The sequence below is a fragment of the Anolis sagrei genome, chromosome 1 (genome assembly GCF_037176765.1).
Source record: "Anolis sagrei isolate rAnoSag1 chromosome 1, rAnoSag1.mat, whole genome shotgun sequence".
NCBI classification, from domain to species: Eukaryota; Metazoa; Chordata; class Lepidosauria; order Squamata; family Dactyloidae; genus Anolis; species Anolis sagrei.
The window spans coordinates 324,550,975-324,571,631 of record NC_090021.1 but is presented as its reverse complement, the minus strand read 5'-3'; the positions used below and the strand labels follow the sequence as shown (position 1 = coordinate 324,571,631).

Below are 20,657 nucleotides of genomic sequence, written 5' to 3'. Positions count from 1 at the left end.
GAGGAAAATTCTGGGAGTGCCTTGGACTGCAAGATGATCCAACCAGTCCATACTCCAGGAAATAAAGCCCTACTGCTCGCCAGAGGGAAGGATATTAGAAGCAAAAACGAAGTACTTTGGCCACATGATGAGAAGACAGGAAAGCTTGGACAAGATAATGATGCTGGGGAAAATGGAAGGAAAAGGGAAGAGGCGCCGACCAAGGACAAGACGGATGGATGTTATTATTGACGTGACTGGCTTGACTTTGAAGGAGCTGGGATGGTCACGGCCAACAGGGAGCTCTGGTGTGAGCTGGTCCATGAAATCACGAAGAGTCGAATAAACAACAACACCATACCCATGTTGACCGGGGTTGCTGAGAGTTGCAGCCCAACAAGATCTGGAAGGCCACACGACAGCCATCCTGTCATGAGCATGCTGAAAATAAGCAACAAGCCCCAATTATTAAACAGATAATGCTTGAGAAGATATGCCCCCCTGCTAGATGCTCCATTTCAGAATGTCTGTTTTTATTTATTTATTTGGTAGTACCTGTCACTACTTCTCTGCCTTTCTTTCAGCTTTACCTGCATTTCTAGCTCCTTGTCCAGCCGTCTTATCAACACTTTCCAGTTCAGTCACTCTGTTCTGGAGGGATTCAACACTACTCTTCATACTGTCTGCTTCTTCCCAGTTCTGGCGGAAGGGGCGAATCTCTTTGTCCAGTTCTTTCAGCTTCTCGGCTTGACTGTCTATCACCCGCTTTTTGAAAACAAAACAATAGAAAATTATATTGTATCAAAATTTCAAGAAAAGCAACAGACATGGCATACAAGAAGATTAGCTGTAATGTAAGAAGGATATTGTAGGACTTGAAGAACCATTTCAAATAGATGTACATGTCTAGGGTTAAACAGTAGTGTAACCTCCCTAATAAGCTGTAGTCATAATATAATGGAGTCAGCTAAACACAAATGTAGGATTCTATACTGAATGTTTCTTCACCCATTTCAGACACAGCCTTGAACATGATATAACAAGTTTACTGTCCATATTTCAACACAGACTGACTTAGTGGCCAGGCACAGCTGGTTGCTCGAACTGGGCATGACCTGAATCCATGCCATGCCAATTAGCAGAGTGTCTATTCTCTCACACTCATGATTTCAACTATATGCCAATATATCTAAACTTAAGCAAGATATATTTGGAAAAATATTCAGACTGACACAATTGTGAAATACAATTCTTTCATGTGTTGAATGTGGGATGAAATAAAAGCATTTCTCCATCTTGACACAATGTATTGCCCTGATGGTTTCAAAAACCAGGAATTTTAGCTAAAAGCAATTATAGACATAGGATTTAAATTTAAACACAGTAATACTTGCTAGTAGCAAACATTATTCAAAGCCAAATTTGCAGTGCCAAATATAATATTTGTTCTTGATGTAATTTTTTACCTGTACAAATTTTCTTTTTTTAATTTCAGATAGTAGAAACTAGCTGATCCTATGGACTTCAACACTCAGTTCCGGACAGAAAGGTCAACCATATGGCCGGAGGGGAGCCTTTGAATCCCCCAACAACAAGACCATGCTCTCCTAGAGTGGCGTTGCCGCCAGTTTACAGCAGGGAGGCACTCAAGGAAACGTCCTGCGGTTAGCCCCTCCCCGCATTTCACAGCTGTTTTAACCTTGTTGAATAATAGTTCCTTATTCCATTCTAAAACTGTGACCAGGAAGATACAAATTAAGTCAAACAACATATCTCATTGATGCAACATATCTCATTGATGCAGAGCCAATCTTAAGAAGTGGGGCTACAAAGTGGAATCCACGACATGCGAGTGTGGAGAAGAGCAAACCACTGACCACCTGCTGCAATGCAACCTGAGCCCTGCCACGTGCACAATGGAAGACCTTCTTATAGTAACACCAGAGGCACTCCAAGTGGCCAGCTACTGGTCAAAGGACATTTAATCAACTACCAAGCTTTCAAACTTTGCGTTCTGTCTGTCTGTCTGTTTGTTTTTGTTAAAAATGTAATACAAATGTCTGGTTGCTGCTGACATGATAAATAAATAAATTGATGCAACCAAACATGCAGGAAAGAATGAGACTACACCAATTTTACCTCTGCCATCTCCAGATCTCCATTCAAGGGTAGCATATGAGTTATGAACACAAAATTCAACGCACATATTCTATGACCGATTTTCCAGATAAAACCTATTAACTGGCCATGCAATCTGGGCCCACATGTACAGGTTGTTTTCAAACATTATGTCCTCAGATGGACTTGGGAGAACCCTAGATGAAGGAAGGTGTACCCATGCTCTATGGGATGATATTAATAAATATTATTTCAGTAATATTATAAAATCATAGAGTTGGAAGAGATCTTGTGGGTCTTTCAGTCCACTGCTCTGCCAAGAAGCAGGAAAATATCATTCAAAGCACCCCCAACAGATGCCATCCAGCCTCTGTTTAAAAGCCTCCAAAGATGGAGCCTCCACCACACTCCAGGGCAGAGTGTTCCACTACCAAACAGTTCTAATAGTTAGAAAGTTCTTCCTAATGTTCAGGCGGGATCTCCTTTCCTGTAGTTTGAAGCCATTGTTCCATGTCTCAGGGACATCAAATTAAAGCCCATGAGCTCTATGACCAAATTTAACCCCTCTAGTCCTTAAACCAGTGGTTCTCAGCCTGTGGGTCCCCAGGTGTTTTGACCTACAACTCCCAGAAACCCCAGCCAGGTTACCAACTGTTAGGATTTCTGGGAGTTGAAGGCCAAAACATCTGGGGACTCACAGGTTGAGAACCCCTTTCTTAGACAATGGAAAATGTACCCAAAAAAAGCGAATGAATATCCAGAGTTTTCTATTTTGAAAAAAAAAATCTGGGCAGGTCCAAGCTTTTCAGAAGAATTGAAATATTTCTAGTATCCAAGGCTTTATTTTCACTGGATTACACATCGTTCCTTACTCCGCATTTCTGCCTTGTGGAAGATTCCTTATGTAAAATGGCAAAATCAATGTTTGCTTTTTGGATTTCTCTTAATAATTTCGAACAATTGGATAGTTGAATTCATGTATGCAGAAACCATGAATTGGGAAGGCTGACTGTATATGTGCATCCTTTACAAGAAGGAGGCACAAACACAGACTCCTTCAGGTTACTGAGTCGTGGAAGAAAGCTGAAGTATCAACTTGACCCATTTGGAGCTGAGATTAATTACACCGTTTGAAAATTCAGTAGCAGCTCCCTATTTTTATACAATTTTCAAGTGATACTCATTTACTGTACAAGACTTTCTGTTCTAGCACTTGACATCTAATGTACATAACCATGCCTAAACTGAATTATGCCTGCCCTTCTGAAAAACCTATTTTGTGAAGACCTATTGGAAACGGGTTCTCATCTTTGTAAAATGGATCAAATTATGTCTGTGTCAGTTGTTCCTATTATAGCTCCAATACTTGTATTATATGATTTAAGAACAAAAATTTACACAATTGTGTTAGAGGAGGGGGAACTGATAAATATAATGACACGACTCCTCTTCAATGAGTAATCATAGTCTTTTGAGATCATCTCCACAGTACAAGAAAGGTCAGGGCCATTTGACACAGGAGAAAATAGATATAAAGGTACATATGGATTACATTAAAAAAATCTAAACAGAAAATGCATTGCAAGGTGGGCAACTGTTGGTGTGATGTGACCTGTCAGTCATTCCTATTGGGAATCAGCCCAATGAAAGAGACTGTAGGGTCACCTCACACCATAAACCCCATTATTTTCCTTTCATAAATCAAAACCAAGTTTGCAATTCCTTTCCATTTATAAATTGCTGGGATTCCATGAGTTGATTTCCAGCTGTTTAAATATGCTTTATACTGAGGCCTTAATACCCGAATCTGAAGAAGTGGGTTTATATCCACAAAAGCTCATGCTAAAATAAAAACTATTTTGTGATGCCATGTTGCTTTTTCCCTTCCATTCTCTTCCTCCCTTTTACACTGCAAGACACTAACATGGCTACTTTTTTGAAAAGTCCTAATGAGTTAAAACTGGATCTCCCTATGTAAATATATCCAGGATTACAGCTTTAAGCATCAGCGAAGAAAAAAGAAGAGAAAAGGCTTCATCGTATTTTATTTCAACAGGGAAAGAGAAGATCTTACCTGTAAGTGATGTATTTTGGATTCATTACTCCTCAGCATTTCCTTCTGTCTCTCTATTTCTATTTCAAAGCTACAAATTTGATTGTGTAAGGTTTGTATACTTTTGTTCTTTTCCAAACTTTCATTCTGGAGCATGGCCACCTGGTAACAAAAAAAGTAAAATTAATTTGCCATACTCGCAAGTAAGCATCTGCGGACTTTCCCCATCAATGGAGAAATATCCCATAAAACACTATATACTCTGTTTTGTAAGGGCTATATCTGATGTTGTGCAAACTTGCACAATTAACCCGACTTTTCTCATTCCCATAATGAATCTAATTTTGTTAGAAATTCCCCGAACTATAGGAATCTTGCAGAGGAAACTAGAGATGTGCTTCTCATGCAATATTCCTGATTTGGGGTCCTTTCCACTGGGGTCCTTTCCACTGGGACCCTAAAGACACTACCTACAATATCTAGTACAGTAGTTCCCAACCTTTGGTCATCCAGGTGTTTTGGACTTCATCTCCCACAATTCCTAACAGCTGGTCAGCTGTCTTGAATTTCTGGGACTTTAAGTTCAAAACAACGGTGGGACCAAATGTTGGGAACCACTGATCCAGTAGGGCAATGGTTCGCAACCTATGAGTCCCCAGATGTTTTGGTTTTCAACTCCCAGAAATCCTAACTGCTGGTAAAATGGCAGGGATTTCTGGGAGTTGTAGGCCAAAACACCTGGGGACCCACAGGTCGTGAACCAGTGTAGTAGGAGATCTGCCTTTGGACTATCTTTTTAAAAATACAGTAAGCTGAAAGTGGAAGCAAAAGACTTGTAGTGTGTGCTTGACTTCTGATTTCTCCTTCTACTTTTGCAGCATTAAATATAACTCAAGAGTACTTTCCAACTGTTCCTGAATGTGAAAATGAACTGTTTCCTCTCCAGCCCAAATTGATTAAAATCAATATGATAAAGAAGGCATAGAACACTGCTTCGAACTCTAACTTCTAGTTGTAGCACATTTATTTAAAATTTGTCATTTTTGGCAAACTGGGCAACTCCACTGTTCAACAATGAACCTTGCTGTCCAATACAGACCTTTTTTTCACGTCAGGAGCGACCAGAGAAACTGCAAGTCGCTTCTGGTGTGAGAGAATTGGCCATCTGCAAGGATGTTGCCCAGGGGATACCCAGATGTTTGATGTTTACCATCCTTGTGGGAGGCTTCTCTCATGTCCCTCCATGGGGAGCTGGAGCTAACAGAGGGAGCTCATCCACGTTCTTCCCTGATTTGAACCTCCCACCTGTTGGTCTTCAGTCCTGCCGGCACAAGGGTTTAACCCACTGCACCACCAGGGGCTCTATATATATAGTCAGAAGAAAGTCCTACTAAGATTCTCCCTTTCAAAAAAATCAAGTTGTTTCACTCCTTTATTCCCCCCTGTGATCATGGCTGAAGCTATTGTTAAGTCTGACATTTGAATGATTTTGTAAATGAAGGAAGGAAGCCAACAGCAGACCATAATAATTTCTGTGAATGAAAGCAACACACTCAACCAAGAAGATGAAAGAAAATGGGAAATGCATTGATGTTATACCCTCAAAATAAGATCAATATTTGCTTTTGTTCTCTTAAAATTCTCAGACCTCACAACAGACTATGTACTGAACCCTCAAAGAACATTCATCACATGGAATCCACTCTAATGATAGTTTCATTTGTCACTGTTTATTATTCCTTAAAACATCTCATACTCTGAACACTGCCCTCTTCTCCTGGAAGAGTTTGTACGACACAGTCGCCGTTCATCTAAAAATGTAAAGAAAATAGCTAGAGAGGATGCTCTGGCTCCTGAAATAATAGAACAGAATCCCATCTAAAAACAGGAAACACTTATTCGAAAAACCTGACCACAATGCTGTCTACCAATAACTATAGTTTCAATGGTTTTGAATGGAATACAGAATAAAATGTTCTACACTAAGATGAGAGGGTTAAATTCTTTGATATTGGTTAGACTTTTATGATGTGCTGAAGTCTCAAGCATACCAAAACAGTATTTGAGTGTTTGTGCGCTTTCTTACAGAACGCTTGTGCCTTAAGGTACAGAAGAATGAAATTTCGAGTACCCAAGAGACCAGGATCCTAGAACAAGCGTCTGTTTCAAACACAGCAAATATCTCCACAAAAGGAGATTAGATATTTCTCCACGGTATCAGGAGCAGCACAGCCTACAAGGGCTCTTTCACTGATCTTGGCTCTAAGAGACCCAAACAAACCCAAAAGGGGTCTAATTACATCTTTAATACTATCACACTTATTTAAGAGCAAGGTTGCATCCAGAAGCACTAGAAAAAACCAAATCCAAATGTAGGAGGTAAGGAAACTATGGCACAAACTAGTTTTCTTTTCATTTTTGCAGGTGTAGGGACCCTTGCCCATTCTAGAAGTAAATATCTGAGCAAACACTGTTGGAAATGGCAACCTTCTCAAGCCTCCAGTAGTTATTTTCATGTATATAATTGCTTACTGTATGTATTGGTTTGCAGTTTTCTTTAACCTCTCTGTTGTGGGAGGGGCTGCAGACCATGTGACCAAAACTGGGCATGATCAGGACTCAGACTCCATTTTAGAAGAGTTTGCTTTGGGAAGCCTGCAGGAACAGTGGTGCCTTTATTTAGACGTCAATGCAGGAACTGTATGCTTGAAGACTAGACAGAGACTCTATTAGACTCTCAAAACAGAGATGCTTTGGACTGTGGGCTATTGAGTCTATGAATGATGCCCTGTGTTACCTACACAGAGAGACTACCTTCAAATATTCTTGTAACTGGATTGATAAGCAAAGCACCTGTATGCTGAATATGTGAAGTTTGTGAGTAAGCCAACTATGTTACTTTTAAAGAAGTCTCCTTATTTGTGTTTCTTGAGAGCATGATTTTAAGGGAGAGTAGATGTTTTTTGGCAACTAAAAAGAACACCTCTGGAACTCTGCTGTATGTATGTGTATATAGAGAGTCATAACCATTTTTGGGAAAATGGAATTAACCATGTATGTATGTATGTATATGTGTGTGTATGAATGTGTGTGTGTATGTAGATGTATATAGGTGTATATATGTGTGTGTGTGTGTGTGTATGTATGTGTGCGTGCATGTGTGTGTGTGTATATATATATATATATATATATATATATATATATATACACGCATGCTGGTGAATGCCATTTTCCCAAAAAGGTTATGACTCTAACAGGTCATGCTTTTTACCAAGAGGTTAAGGAATCATTTTTCAAAAGGTTGTGACTTCTAACAAGGTCATGCCGTTCCAGAGATAATAAAATCTCCAAAAAGATTATGGAGATTTCCATTTTCCAAAAGGTCATGTGACTAATGGTTTTCCAAAAAACCAGCACCATAATACTGGTTCCTTTCCTACAGTAATATACTTCTCTTTCTTATTTTAACATTTCAACTATTTCACTGGACAGACTGTCTAGTGCAGTAGTGTGTTAAATTCCACTAGTAATTCAAAAGACTATTACTATGAACCAGACCCCCCCCCCCCCCCAAAAAAACTCCACATATCACTTCAGGTTTCATAAAATGCTGTATGTCAGCCAAAAAGAAACCTTTTTCATTCCTTAGCAGGTTTTATTAGAGATGAGAACAGAATACGAATTGTCATCATTAATATTTGGAAAGTGCACCTGTCTTAATTATCACTGGCACACATAAAATGCCTTCCAAAAAATTCCACCAGTTTAATCAATATTTCTGAAGAGGCGACTGTAGATGAAGATTTTATGCACTACTTGGTGATAACTCTGGGACTATTTAAAGGGAGAAAAACTCCACAACACAAATCTATGATCAGACTGGTAGCACTTTAACTGTCATGGCTTCCCCCAAAGAAACTTGAGGATGGTAGATGGATGAGGATGATAAGAGCCTTGTCTGAGAGCTACAGCCATGCTCACAGAGCTGGATTACACAGCTCACAAAAGTACAGTCTGCTGGGAACAGGAATGGCGGTTAAATCCTGCTGGGTTGAAGCAGCTCAAACTTCCTTTAGACTAATCTTCTCACGAGCTTAACGAGACATTAAACAGAGATAATATCCACCACAATTAATTTTATCATCTTAAGATATATCATGAACAATTAGCTGAAACAGTCCCTTATGATTGCCAATATTTCAACTGAGACAAGATAAATGTCGGGAATGAAAACAGCAGTGTTCTTAATTTCGGGTGCATCTACACTGTAGAATTAATGCAGTCTGGCGCCATTTTAACTGCCATTGTGCAGTGCTATGGGATCTGTAATTTGATGAGGCACCAGCACTATCTGATAGGTTAAAAACCTTGTAAAACTACAATGTCCAGAACATCATAGCACTGAGCCATGGCAGTTGAAGTGGTGCCAAACTGCATTATTTCTATAGTGGACATGCAAAGTGTACTACTGTTTCTTGCATTGTAGTCAACAGAAATCTTACACAGTTACTCTTATATACAGAATTACAGTTTCCTGGGTGCTTGTTAAACTCTCCATTTGCATTAAGATAATCAAACCTCCCACCAACACAAAAAAGGCTTCTCTGTACAATGGTGAATGCAGTGATATATGACTATGTTTCCAGCAGCAGTCAGCTGGGCAGCATGAAGGAGTGAATGGGATCAATGTGCTATAGGATTTCACCATGCAGGAAGGGGAGGTTTAAGGCACCATAGCTTTGTATTGGTATGTTTGGGGGGGAGGGATCTGTGATAAAAAAAAAATTAAAAAGAGGATTTGTGGAGGTGAAGGAAAAGGTTGTGAGTAGCAGTTATAACAACACAACTCTTACATTAAGACAAAACATATCTACCATGTGGATGAGGCTTTTTCAGGATCCAATTGAGAAAGAGCATGTTATGAAGCATCCAATGGAACATAAATCAGCTATGTGTTCAAGATGAAGATGCCACTGACTAATGAAAACCCATCTGAAAACTAATTATTTTGAAAGATGATGCTGTTTTAGGATTTCTTTGTTAAAATCATAGATCCAAAATGATTTAGTTGCTTTTGGAAACTGAGAAGCATTTCAGTAGCCATTCCAAACTCTCACCCATTTCAAAAATCATGAATGTAATGAAAAAATAAGTAAGGTGAGTTAGGAAGTGTACCTTATTTTCTAGACAATTACTCCACTCTTTCAATAAGTCTACATGCTGCACTGCTGAGCTGGTTTCGTGTGCTTTAACTTGCTGGTTTGTTCCCTGTGACAAAGAATATATTTTAGCCAACTTTATTTCTCAAGCAAGCCTATACAAAAAAACAGCAAACCACCCTCCAAAAAGCAGTATTATACATTTGACCCATGCATTTTTTAAAAACCCTGTAGTGTTATAAAATATTATTATACTAACAGTAGTAATAAAGGTTGAGTATCCCCTATCCAAAATGACTGGTATCAGAAGGGTTCCGTATTTCAGATTTTAGAATACCATTTGCATATGCATACATAATGAGTTATCTTGGAGATGGAACTCAAGTCTAAAAAATAATAATAATACATGCTTTGTTTACCCCTTATTACACATAGCTAGGAGATAATTGTATACAATATTTCTAAACCGCCCTGAGTCCCCTTGAGGGTGAGAGGGTGGGTTATAAATAAAGTTTTGTTGTTGTTATTGCTATATTTTAATAATTATGTGCATTAAATAATTTTTGCAAACACTGAAACATCAGAAAGCAAAGGTATCCCTATCTCGGTCACCCATGTGGACAATTTTGGGTTTTGATTTCAAATTCCCAGGTAAGGGATGCTCAACCTATAGTACTAGTAAAAACACCGACACTTTAATATCAGAGGCCACATCCGATTAAAGCATAAATGAGATTTATTTACGGGTTGATTTACCAACCTTCTGCTATCTGCTCTCACTGGGACTAATAGTTAAACTTAGCCTCAGAGTTCTAATAAGTGTAAGTAAAATCATTCCTCGTGTATTCCTTTAGAAAAAGCAACAAGCCAAAGTATATTTCTTTTCACTATAAACTGTGTTTCTGGACCATCTATTAATTAACTCAAGGACAAGAAGGGAGACATTACCACAGACAAGGGTCAATCCACTCCACCTTTGTCCTGAAACGAATCCCTATGTATTTCCATAACTGGAGCATTTTAGATAAACACAGTTACAATCTCCTGCCTATTCTACAGTGCTGAGTATTTATTCAAACAGTTAGCAGTGGATTACTTATCCCATTATTAACCTTTCCTCTCTCCTAGACCACTGCTTTGTAACTGTGGGTTCTGAAACCAAAAGGGGTTTCAATAGATCAGTGTTTCCCAACCAGTGATCCACAAGAACTAAAATACGGTCTGCAGCTTCACCGTTGCACCAAGAGTGCCTGGTCTCACGAAACCCCCTCATAGTGCCAAGGCTTATTAAATATTGTTTTCTGTGGGCAAGCAAGTGGCAACTACTGAATGGCATTTGTTCTGTATCAGAAACTAGAGCTGATGTGGTCTATCCAGTGCAATTTTCTGAATCAGCACCCGTAATAACCAAACCGAGTCTAAACTGTACTATAGAAGCTTTCATAGCCAGAATCACTGGACTGCTGTAAGTTTTTCGGGCTGTATGGCCATGTTCCAGAAGCATTATCTCCTGATGTTTCACCTGCATCTATGGTAGGCAACCTCAGAGGTTCTGAGGTCTGTTGGAAACTAGGAAATTGGAGTTTATCTATCTGTGGAATGTCCAGGGTGGGAGAAAGAACTATTGTCTATTGGAGTTAGGTGTGAATGTTTCAATTGGCCACCTTGATTAGCATTTAATGGCCTAGCAGTTTTCAAGGTGTGGCTTCTTACTTCCTTACTCCTCACAACCTCTGAGGATGCTTGCCATAGATGCAGGCAAAATGTCAGAAGAGAATACTTCTGGAACATGGCCATACAGCCCGAAAAACTTACAGCAACCCAGCAAATCTAAACTGATTTGTAACCTAACCTTTTGGTACTAACGTTGGAGATTGGTCCCTGGTCAAGGTGGTCCCTGGTCAAAAAAAGGTTGGGAACCGCTGCCCTAGATCAATGTTTGGGTTGTGAAAAATTTGGCAACAGTAAAAGGTTTCTGGGTACCACCCATTTACACAAATATGTTCACAACAACAAGCAGTGTTTACAGTGGACTCTGCAGAAAATGCTTCAGCTGTACTTCATAAAAAGGACAATTGGTCCATTTAGCAAGCCTTGTAAAAGCAGACTGATTATAAGTTAATGACTGATTTGTATACCTATTTTATACACCCACATACCTGCGGTCATATGAAAATATTTTGGGTAAAAAGGGATTGCAAGTGGACCAAGATTAAGAAACCCTGTCCTACTCATCATGTCAGCGATACGTTCTTATCTCCCTTTGCAGGAACTATGTAGATAAAATTATGCAGCCCACCATAAGGTCAATCCCTGTGTGACATAGCCCTCTTCTATCTTTATTCTGATTGGGCTCTCTTCTATATTTATGCTAGGTATGGTGGAAATCAAAATGTTTCTCTCTCTCCCTCGCTATAGTGGAATATGGAGCTATCCAATGAAGCTGACTGGCAGGAGATTCAGGACAAAGGAAGCACTTTTTAAAGATAACACATAGGTAGAATTCATTGTCAGAAGATGTACTGATGGCCCTCATCTTAAAACAGCCTTTGAAGGGAGATTGGGAGATTTATCATTCATAAAGGATAAAGCTACCGATAGCTGCATGTTTCCTCTGGGAGAAACTCCTAGGGAAGTGAGAAGGCACTATAAAATTGCCTTTGTGATTTGATTCAAGATTTCCTAGAGATACCTAGGTACCTGACTACAGTGAGAATACAATTTTGGATCAGTATAACAGAGGGTCAAATGAGATAAGACTTTAAAGGCACAGCCTACATTTACCTATTTTCAATCAAGACTGGGACTCAAGCATAACAAAAACATTGGTGTTGTTAAATGGTGTCCATTGCTCCAGTCCCAATCCAGGCTGGAGAGGAGGCTGGGTGGGGTATGTCTGAAATAACAATCTATTTAAAAGAATTGGTTTTTTTTTAAAGGCAATAACATGTGCAAGGACAGGGAATTAAACCCAGAACTGGGATCGTAGTGGGGAGAGAAGATTTAGGCCACTGCTCTGTACACTAAGGTCCCAATACAGGTGACTAAGATCTGTATAATTAGTGTTAAAAGGTCACATTGATTTTTACTACTATCTTGCTTCATGAGTATCAAGAAACAGTAATTTCTGTATTGGTGTGAGTTTTCCTGGCTGTATGACCATGTTCCGGAAGCATTCTCTCCTGACATTTTGCCCATATCTATGGCAAGCATCCTCAGAGGTTGTGAGGTCTGTTGGAAACAAGGCAAGAGGGGATTATATTATCTGTGGATTGTGGAAAGAATCAGGTGCGGTTAATGCCTCCCAACAAAGGATTCCCCCAGGCAGGAAGAAGCCAGGCTTTGAAGCTGCAAGGCTATTCAATGCTAATCAAGCTGACCAATTGCAACACTCACACTTGCCTCCAACAGACAAGAGTTCTTTCTCCCACCCTGGACGTTCCACAGATATATAAATCCCACTTGCCTAGTTTCCAACAGACCTTGCAACCTGGTAACCACAGGTAGGTACCTGAGGAATCACTGAGCCTCCTACTTTTCTGCACCCGTCTCTTTTGTCTCATCTCTAAGTGACTTGTGTAGACATAGAGCTTCATCATTCCTACCTTGTTTCATCCTGAATAATAATAATAATAATAGACTAATAATAATAATAATAATAATAATAATAATAATAATAATAGACGCTTGGGAAGTGTTCGGCTTGTGATTTTTTGACATGAAATCCAGCATAGAGATCTCATTTGCTGTGACATACTGTGCTTTTGTGTCAGTAAAATAATAATAACAAAAAAAACTTTATTTATATTCCACTCTATCTCCCCAAAGGGACTCGGGGCCACCACCTTTCAAGACATACCTGCTCTACAAAGCCAGGCTGGCAGTGAATCTAACATCACCACTCCTTGCAGCCCCAACAACCTCGTAATCCAGTGGCAAAGCTGTTGGTCATGGCCAAGTCTCATGTGCCTGTCTTAGCGGAGCCGCGGTAGTGCAATGGGTGAAACTCTTGTGCCGGCTGAACTGAGAATGCCTGCCATAGATGTGGGCGAAACGCCAAGAGAGAATGCTTCTGCAACATGGCCATACAGCACAGAAAACTCACAGCAACCCAGTTGATTCTGATCATGAAAGCCTTTGACAACACAACAGCAATTTCTTTTGCTGTTTCTGTATTTTCAGCCTGTGGTTGGTTAAATCCACGGATCCTAAGGGTTCACCACTGTAGTTACTTTTGACACATTATTTCCAAGCTCTGTTATACAGCAAGAACAAAAGAAAAGAGGCATAGCTGCTGGCGGTGTCTTTGAAGTATAGCCTACTTTGACTCTCAAGATGCCGCATTCTATGCAAGACATAGTAATAGCAGAGACACTAGCTGGGATATTATTTATGGCTGGAAAATGATAAGCCCAAGGAGGAACAAATTCTTTATTAATCCATGAGAAGAACAATTTGGTGGATTAAGTCTCAGTATTTTCAAATAAGTGTTTAAGATGCCCATGATTGATGCTTTTAGATTATACTTCCTAGGAATCTAGCTTGGAAATGGAAGCAGTTTCAACAGATAGCAAAATTTCTGACTGTATAGATATTCTGCAGAATACTTCATTTTAATGCTTGTTCTGTAAACAATAAACCTTACATCAGTGTAACTACTACACATAATTACACACAGAACAATTAATATGCAGAGTATGTACAACAAAGACTCAATCTATAGTTCATTTTCATCATACTAGCCAAAACAAAGTACATGCAAACTAAGTTGCAAATCATTATTTTCACGGTCTTCGGTATATATATACTCTGGATAATATAGTCAAATTATATAGACCCACAAACACATAAATTCAAATACACAACAAAAAAATCATGAACGGTGATAAGGTAATAGCAAGCAGTGCTAACAAGACAAGACTGTTCCTTCGATCTAGAGCAGTGTTTCTCAACCATCCTATTACTGTGACCCCTTAATGCAGTTCCTCATGTTGTGGTGACCCCCAACCATAATATTATCTTCGTTGCTACTTCATACCTGTCATTTTGCTACTGTTATGAATCATAATGTAAATATCAGAAATGCAGGATGTATTTTCATTCACTGGACCAAATTTGGCACAAATGCCCGATATGCCCAAATTTGAATACTGGTGGGGTTGAAGGGGGGATTGATTTTGTCACTTGGGAGTTGTAGTTGCTGAGATTTATAGTTAGCCTACAGCCAAAGAGCATACTGAACTCCACTAATGATGGAATTGCACCAAACTTGGCACACAGAACTCCCATGACCAACAGCAAATATTGGAAGAGTTTGGTGGGCATTCACCTTGAATTTTAGAGTTGTAGTTCACCTACCTCCAGAAAGCACTGTGGACTCAAACAATGATGGATCTGGACCAAACTTGGCACGAATAATCAATATGCCCCAATGTGAACACTGGTGGAGTTTGGGGAAAATAGACCTTACATTTGGGAGTTGTAGTTGCTGGGATTTATAGTTCTCCTACAATCAAAGAGCATTCTGAACCCCACCAACAATTGAATTGGGCCAAACTTCCCACACAGAATCCCCATGACCAACAGAATATACTGGTTTTTTGATGGTCTTTGGTGACCTCTCTGACACCCCCTCGTGACCCCCCCAAGGGTCCCGACCCCCAGATTGAGAAACACTGAAGTAGAGCGTGTTGTGTGTGCACTCAAATGGCAGAATGCACTTTGGTATGTGTTTGTTAATTCACTAAATTCCCATTGCCATCAGACATAAAGAATCCCTTGGAGGAAAAGAGTTTATACAGACTATTCCTTGCTGATTTTGCAGCATACTATACTATAAATACAGAATAGCTTTAGAGCCACAAAAATTGCACTTTTGGGCAGGTCTTGAGGATGCCTACTGCTACAAGTCATGTTTTTTTAGGAGGGTGGGGATACACATGGACACACAAAGGGATTTCATAGGCTTGTCCTTTTTATTGTTAAGGCTGTTTTAAATGCAAATAAACAAACAATAATGGCTGCAATTCAAAATGGTATTTAAGAAATACTGCTTTAGCACCCTTCTTAAAACAAGAACAGCTCTTTGTGCATATCCTGATAATGATGTCAAACACTTGCTGAGTTTTCTCAACCTCAGTGGTTCTCATCCTGTGGGTCCCCAGATGTTTTGGCCTTCAACTCTCAGAAATCCTAACAACTGGTAAATTGGCTGGGATTTCTGGGAGTTGTAGGCCAAAACACCTGGGGACTCACACGTTGAGAACCACTACATCTGAAAGTCAGATATTGAAAAGAAACACTGGAAGGAAAAAAAGTTAATTTAAATAATGCCCTACATGTATTTTGGCTTGATAACTTTGTGTGTTTGTATAGGTGTGGACAGCTTTACCCTTTCCAAACACATTAAACCAGAACCCACTGGCATGGAAGGAGTAAAGTCCTTAATTCTGACAGGGCAATTGAAGGATCTGGGGTCTTCAATGCTATTTTCTAGTCATCTCTTATTTCCTAACATAGAGTCTTAGGACAGGCATGAAACTTGGCCAGGACCTGCAGCTTTGCCACTAAATTACAAGATTGTTGGGGCTGCAAGGAATGGCTCACTGCCAGCCTGGCCTTATAAAGCACGTAAGTGGTGGCCTATGAGTAAGGTTCAGGATGAAACAAGGTAGGAATTATGAAGCTCTATGTCTACACAAGTCACTTAGAGATGAGACACAAGAGATGGATGCAGAAAAGTAGGAGACTCATTGATTCTTCAGGTCCCTGCCTGTGGTCACCAGTGTTAGAAGTGAAGAATACCCTGCCTCTTCTAGATTTCCCTAAAGCAGTGGCTCTCAACATGTGGATCCACAGATGTTTTGGCCTACAACTCCCAGAAATCCCAGGCAGTTTACCAGCTGTTAGGATTTCTGGGAGCTGAAGGCCAAAGTATCTGGGTGTCCACGGGTTGAGAACCACTGCCTCAAAGGGACATTCTCCTTACTAGATTGCACACTATTGTCCCGCTTTGCTAATTTAGTATATGTCATTCAACAACTGGATTTTCTTGGTTTTAACCCCAGTTTCCATATAGTTATCTCTGCAAGTGCCACTCTGTCATCAGCCTTGGAGCTGAAGGTTGAAGCTAGACCCAGGGCAGAGGATTCATTTACAACCCATGATAGCATGTTTACTTCCAATAATTACTGCTGTGACTTCTGCAGAGTGGTGCTTACCACTACGGTGTTTGGACAGGTTTGCATTAAGATTATTACAGGACCCATCTTAGGCTAACATATTGAACACAACCCACTAAAACAGCCTTTCTGAGCATCTCTACCCTTGGATATAACCTTGGAATAGTTTTGAGGACAATGCAATCACAAGTTTTTTTATAGTGACCCTCAACCTGTGGGTCCCCAGGTGTTTTGGCCTACAACTCCCAGAAATCCCAGCCTGTTTACCAGCTGTTAGGATTTCTGGGAGTTGAAGGCCAAAACATCTGGGGACCCACAGATTGAGAATCACTGCTGTAACAGAACCCCAGAACTCCAAGGAATATTGACTAAAGAGTAAATGCATGCATATACCCCAGTAAAATGCATAGTAACAGAGTACGTTCAACAACAGTTTTTAGCGGCTGACTGTACACAAGCCTATAGGTTCCTTCACAGAACAAAAACAATACAGTGGAAACATCTGAAATAACCACAGTCTCCCTTCTTGAGGGGTTAAAATGGTTTTTTTTTATTTCAAATTAAATAAATTGGTTTCGTTATGAGAGAGACTACAAAATCCCGAAACATCACTAGCATGTTCCAAGCACATTCTCAGAAACATGCTTCTTCACACACTGAAGTATTTCAGGTCAAAAAGAGTAAAATAAAATAAATCAATCCACAGTTTTAAATAACTTAAGTAACTGGATGTATTCCTCTTAAAGGATAAGAAGAGACATCATGTCCAGCGCAAGATAGCTATTAATAATATTCATTTTTCACATTGCAGAATTTCATCAAGTATATAAATCATTATATACTGACCTGAAAAGTGCAGCCATAACGCTTAAAACTACAGGTACTTGGGGCATTAATACATTCTGACAAATGGGCATTCAACTGCAACAGGAAAAAAATGTGAGTTTTTTTAAAATGGTAAATGTATGCACAATAAGGTTCAAAAATATATGACACACAATACAGATGTGCATCATGGTGTTTGTTTTTGTTTTAGCTTTCATTTTAAAAACAGGTTTTCATATTATCTCCAGTTTTATTTGAGGGTACACACATACACAGGTGAGCACATGAACATTCCCATAGAAAGAATATACAAAGTGACACATTTACAGTGAAACCTCATATCATCATTTTTGATCTGTTTCAAACGGATTTCAAGTATGCTTCTCAAGCAGCTTTGATTTCAGATAAAAGACCAATTTTTCAAAAGGGACACTCGTCATGGCTCACTGAACCAACCACTTTTGATAATGGCTTCACTGTATAATGCACTTTCCCCCCTCCAATAAACATTCCAAATTTTAAAATCCAGGACAGATTTTTTCCCGCAAACATTATCATGCAAAATTCCCAGTGATAACAATATAGAACAGAACAGACACTTAGAACAGATATTGCATGAAACAAACAGATCCCAGATTTATTAAAGCAACACGCAGAAATAAGTGTTACTTCAGCAGCAGAAAGTACTTTCATACTTGCCATTCTGAGAATTAAGCTAGCTGTGGGTTAGACCATAGCAAATTATTGACAGACCGGAAGAGGAAAAATGCCAAGGAATAGATAGAGGAAATTATTGTTTTCATCCTTCCAGAAAACACTCTGGGATCTCTAAGTGTAATGACTGAATGTTGCCTATTTCAAAGCCTGGGGAGCATTCATGTTTGTATGAACAACATGGAGCTTTTGAGCTTGCATAGGTCATAGTCTAACAATTGCTGGTTCTATTATGACTAGGTGATCTGCCATGGCATTTCCTATGATGTTTTTGAAGGCCTGGACAGGATAATACAATGGCCAAGGGCAGACTGGCCCAAGACAATACTAGCACTGTTCCCTTACAACAGAATGAGCCACGATTTAAAATCATAGAGTTGGAAGAGACCTCATGGGCCATCTAGTCCAACCCCCTGCCAAGAAGCAGGAAAATCACATTCAAAGCACTCCCAACAAACGGCCATCCAGTCTCTGTTTAAAAGCCTCCAAAGAAGAAGCCTCCACCACACTCCGGACAGAGAGTTCCACTGCTGAGCAGCTCTAACAGTCAGGAAGTTCTTCCTAATGTTCAAGTGGGATCTCCTTTCCTGTAGTTTGAAGCCATTGTTCCACATCCTAGTCTCCAGAGCAGCAGAAAACAAGCCTCCTCCCTATGACTTCCCCTCACATATTTATACATGGCCCTCATCATGTCTCCTCTCAGCCTTCTCTCCTGCAGGCTAAACATGTCCAGCTCTTTAAGCAGCTCCTCGTAGGGCTTGTTCTCTAGACCCTTGATTATTTTAGTCACCCTCCTCTGGACACATTCCAACTTGCCAACACCTCTCTTACATTGTGGTGCCCAAAATCGGGCAGAGTATTCTAGGTGTCATCTGACCAAGGTAATTATCCATGTTTTGTATCAAAATCCGTAATTCTGGTCCCAAAATCTGCACTCCACTTATACAACAGGTTGACTTCTACATGAGTATATGATAAATCTACTATTCAAAGGCTGCACAAGTAAATAACACATTCTTTTAAAAAAGAAACGTGCTTTCAGTCTGAGCATTCGCAAATCCTCTTGCCAGCTCACTGGGGGAAATACTCATCCATCCTGTTGCAAAACAAGGTATCAAGTAGCTGATAAGCTCCCCTTTCTAGTTCTCTCATAGTTGCTTAGGGACTCAAAGGAAGGTAAGAAATAGCAGGACATTTTTCAAAGCATTGGAAGACCTCCCTGCTGTATCTTAGCTCCACCAAGCTCCAGCACAAATCTGAGATCATACTGCACATCCCCTAAACTTCTGGCACTTTCTCCATGGAATAACCCTTGACTTATCCACAGGCCAGATCAAAATCCATAATTTGGTTCCCAAACCTTCCCTTGAATTATATAGGAGGTCAGCATACAGAAGTATATTGGGTATTAGTCAGATTTTGTCTAACACTGTATTTCAAAAACATCTAACTAGCATCTTTCATGGTCTTCTTCTCAACCTCCAAACCACGGTAATTGTTAAAAGCAGCAAAGTACATGCCTCTTCATAAACCAGAAATCAAATTTAGTCCCAATAAACTTCATTCCTGTTGTTTTCACTACCTTTGCTGATATCTTTCTCAAACATATGTGCATGATATGGTCACATATGGTAGAACTGCAAGGGAGAATTAGTGAGCAGGACAATGGAATATTTAGCCCTTCCTCTCATTTCCCCCAAAGGTATTTTTTTCCACTCATCCAGGCTTATTTTCAGGGGTGGGTGGGGAAAATAATACTTGGATATGAGTTGAAAGCAGAAAAATGGCTTAGCTAAGTGGTTCTTAACCTGTGGGTCTCCAGATGTTTTGACCTTCAACTCCCAGAAATCCTAACAGCTGGTAAACTGGTTGGGATTTCTGGGAGTTGTAAACCAAAACACCTGGGGACCCACAGGTTGAGAACCACTGGCCTAATTCGCTACATTTCAAACTCTCCAATTTTCCCATGACAATATTCTTAATAATAAACATGTTATATGGATATGGATGCGTCTTAGCTTTCCTCCCAGTGACAACAGTTCCACAGATCAAACAAATGGCTGCAGGGATTGTGCTGTGCACACTAAGTTGCTGTTGTGACTTTAAGTTGACCCTGGCATATGGTGCCACTGTCATATGATTTTCTTAACCAGGTCAGTTAAGAGGTCTGCCATTGCTTTTGTTTAATGCAGAGGTCACCCAATAGGTTTCCATGGCTGAATACTGATTTGAACCCTGGCTTCATGGAGTCCTAGTCGGGCACTCAAACCATTGCATCACAGGGGCTCTCTGGCCATACTGCTTCTCACTGTGTATATTACAACAGACACAAAACACCTTAGGGTGGCATTAAAAAACAACGACACAGTGCACTCCCAAGTTCAACTAGAATACTGACAATTATGAACTCTGTTGTTCGCATCTGTCTATTTAATGTTTTAAAGGCTCTCAAACCACAAATTAAGTGCACTGCAGTGATGCCTTAGACTTCCTAACTGCTCTAAATTGTTACCTAGATGCTGCTAGGATCATAAGGTTCCTATCATCTCCTCTTTGATACTGCAATAAGGAAACATTTTAATTTTAGCTTTCAGTAAGACTGAAGGGAGAAAAAAATGTACGCCATCA

At 39.8% G+C, this 20,657-nt stretch overlaps 1 protein-coding gene across 5 annotated transcripts in view; it reads right to left on the bottom strand.

Annotated features, from left to right (window-relative positions):
* The window catches only part of TRAF3 (TNF receptor associated factor 3), a 114,088-nt gene that overhangs the window by 10,580 nt on the left and 82,851 nt on the right, over window positions 1-20,657 (bottom strand). For all 5 annotated transcript variants that reach the window (XM_060755117.2, XM_067463003.1, XM_067463005.1 and 2 more), the window contains 4 exons: window positions 17,337-17,411; window positions 9,326-9,418; window positions 4,172-4,312; window positions 570-744 (listed from right to left, as the gene is read on the bottom strand). In XM_060755117.2, the coding sequence (XP_060611100.1) occupies window positions 570-744; window positions 4,172-4,312; window positions 9,326-9,418; window positions 17,337-17,411 (484 nt within the window). The remainder of the gene's footprint in view (window positions 1-569; window positions 745-4,171; window positions 4,313-9,325; window positions 9,419-17,336; window positions 17,412-20,657) is intronic.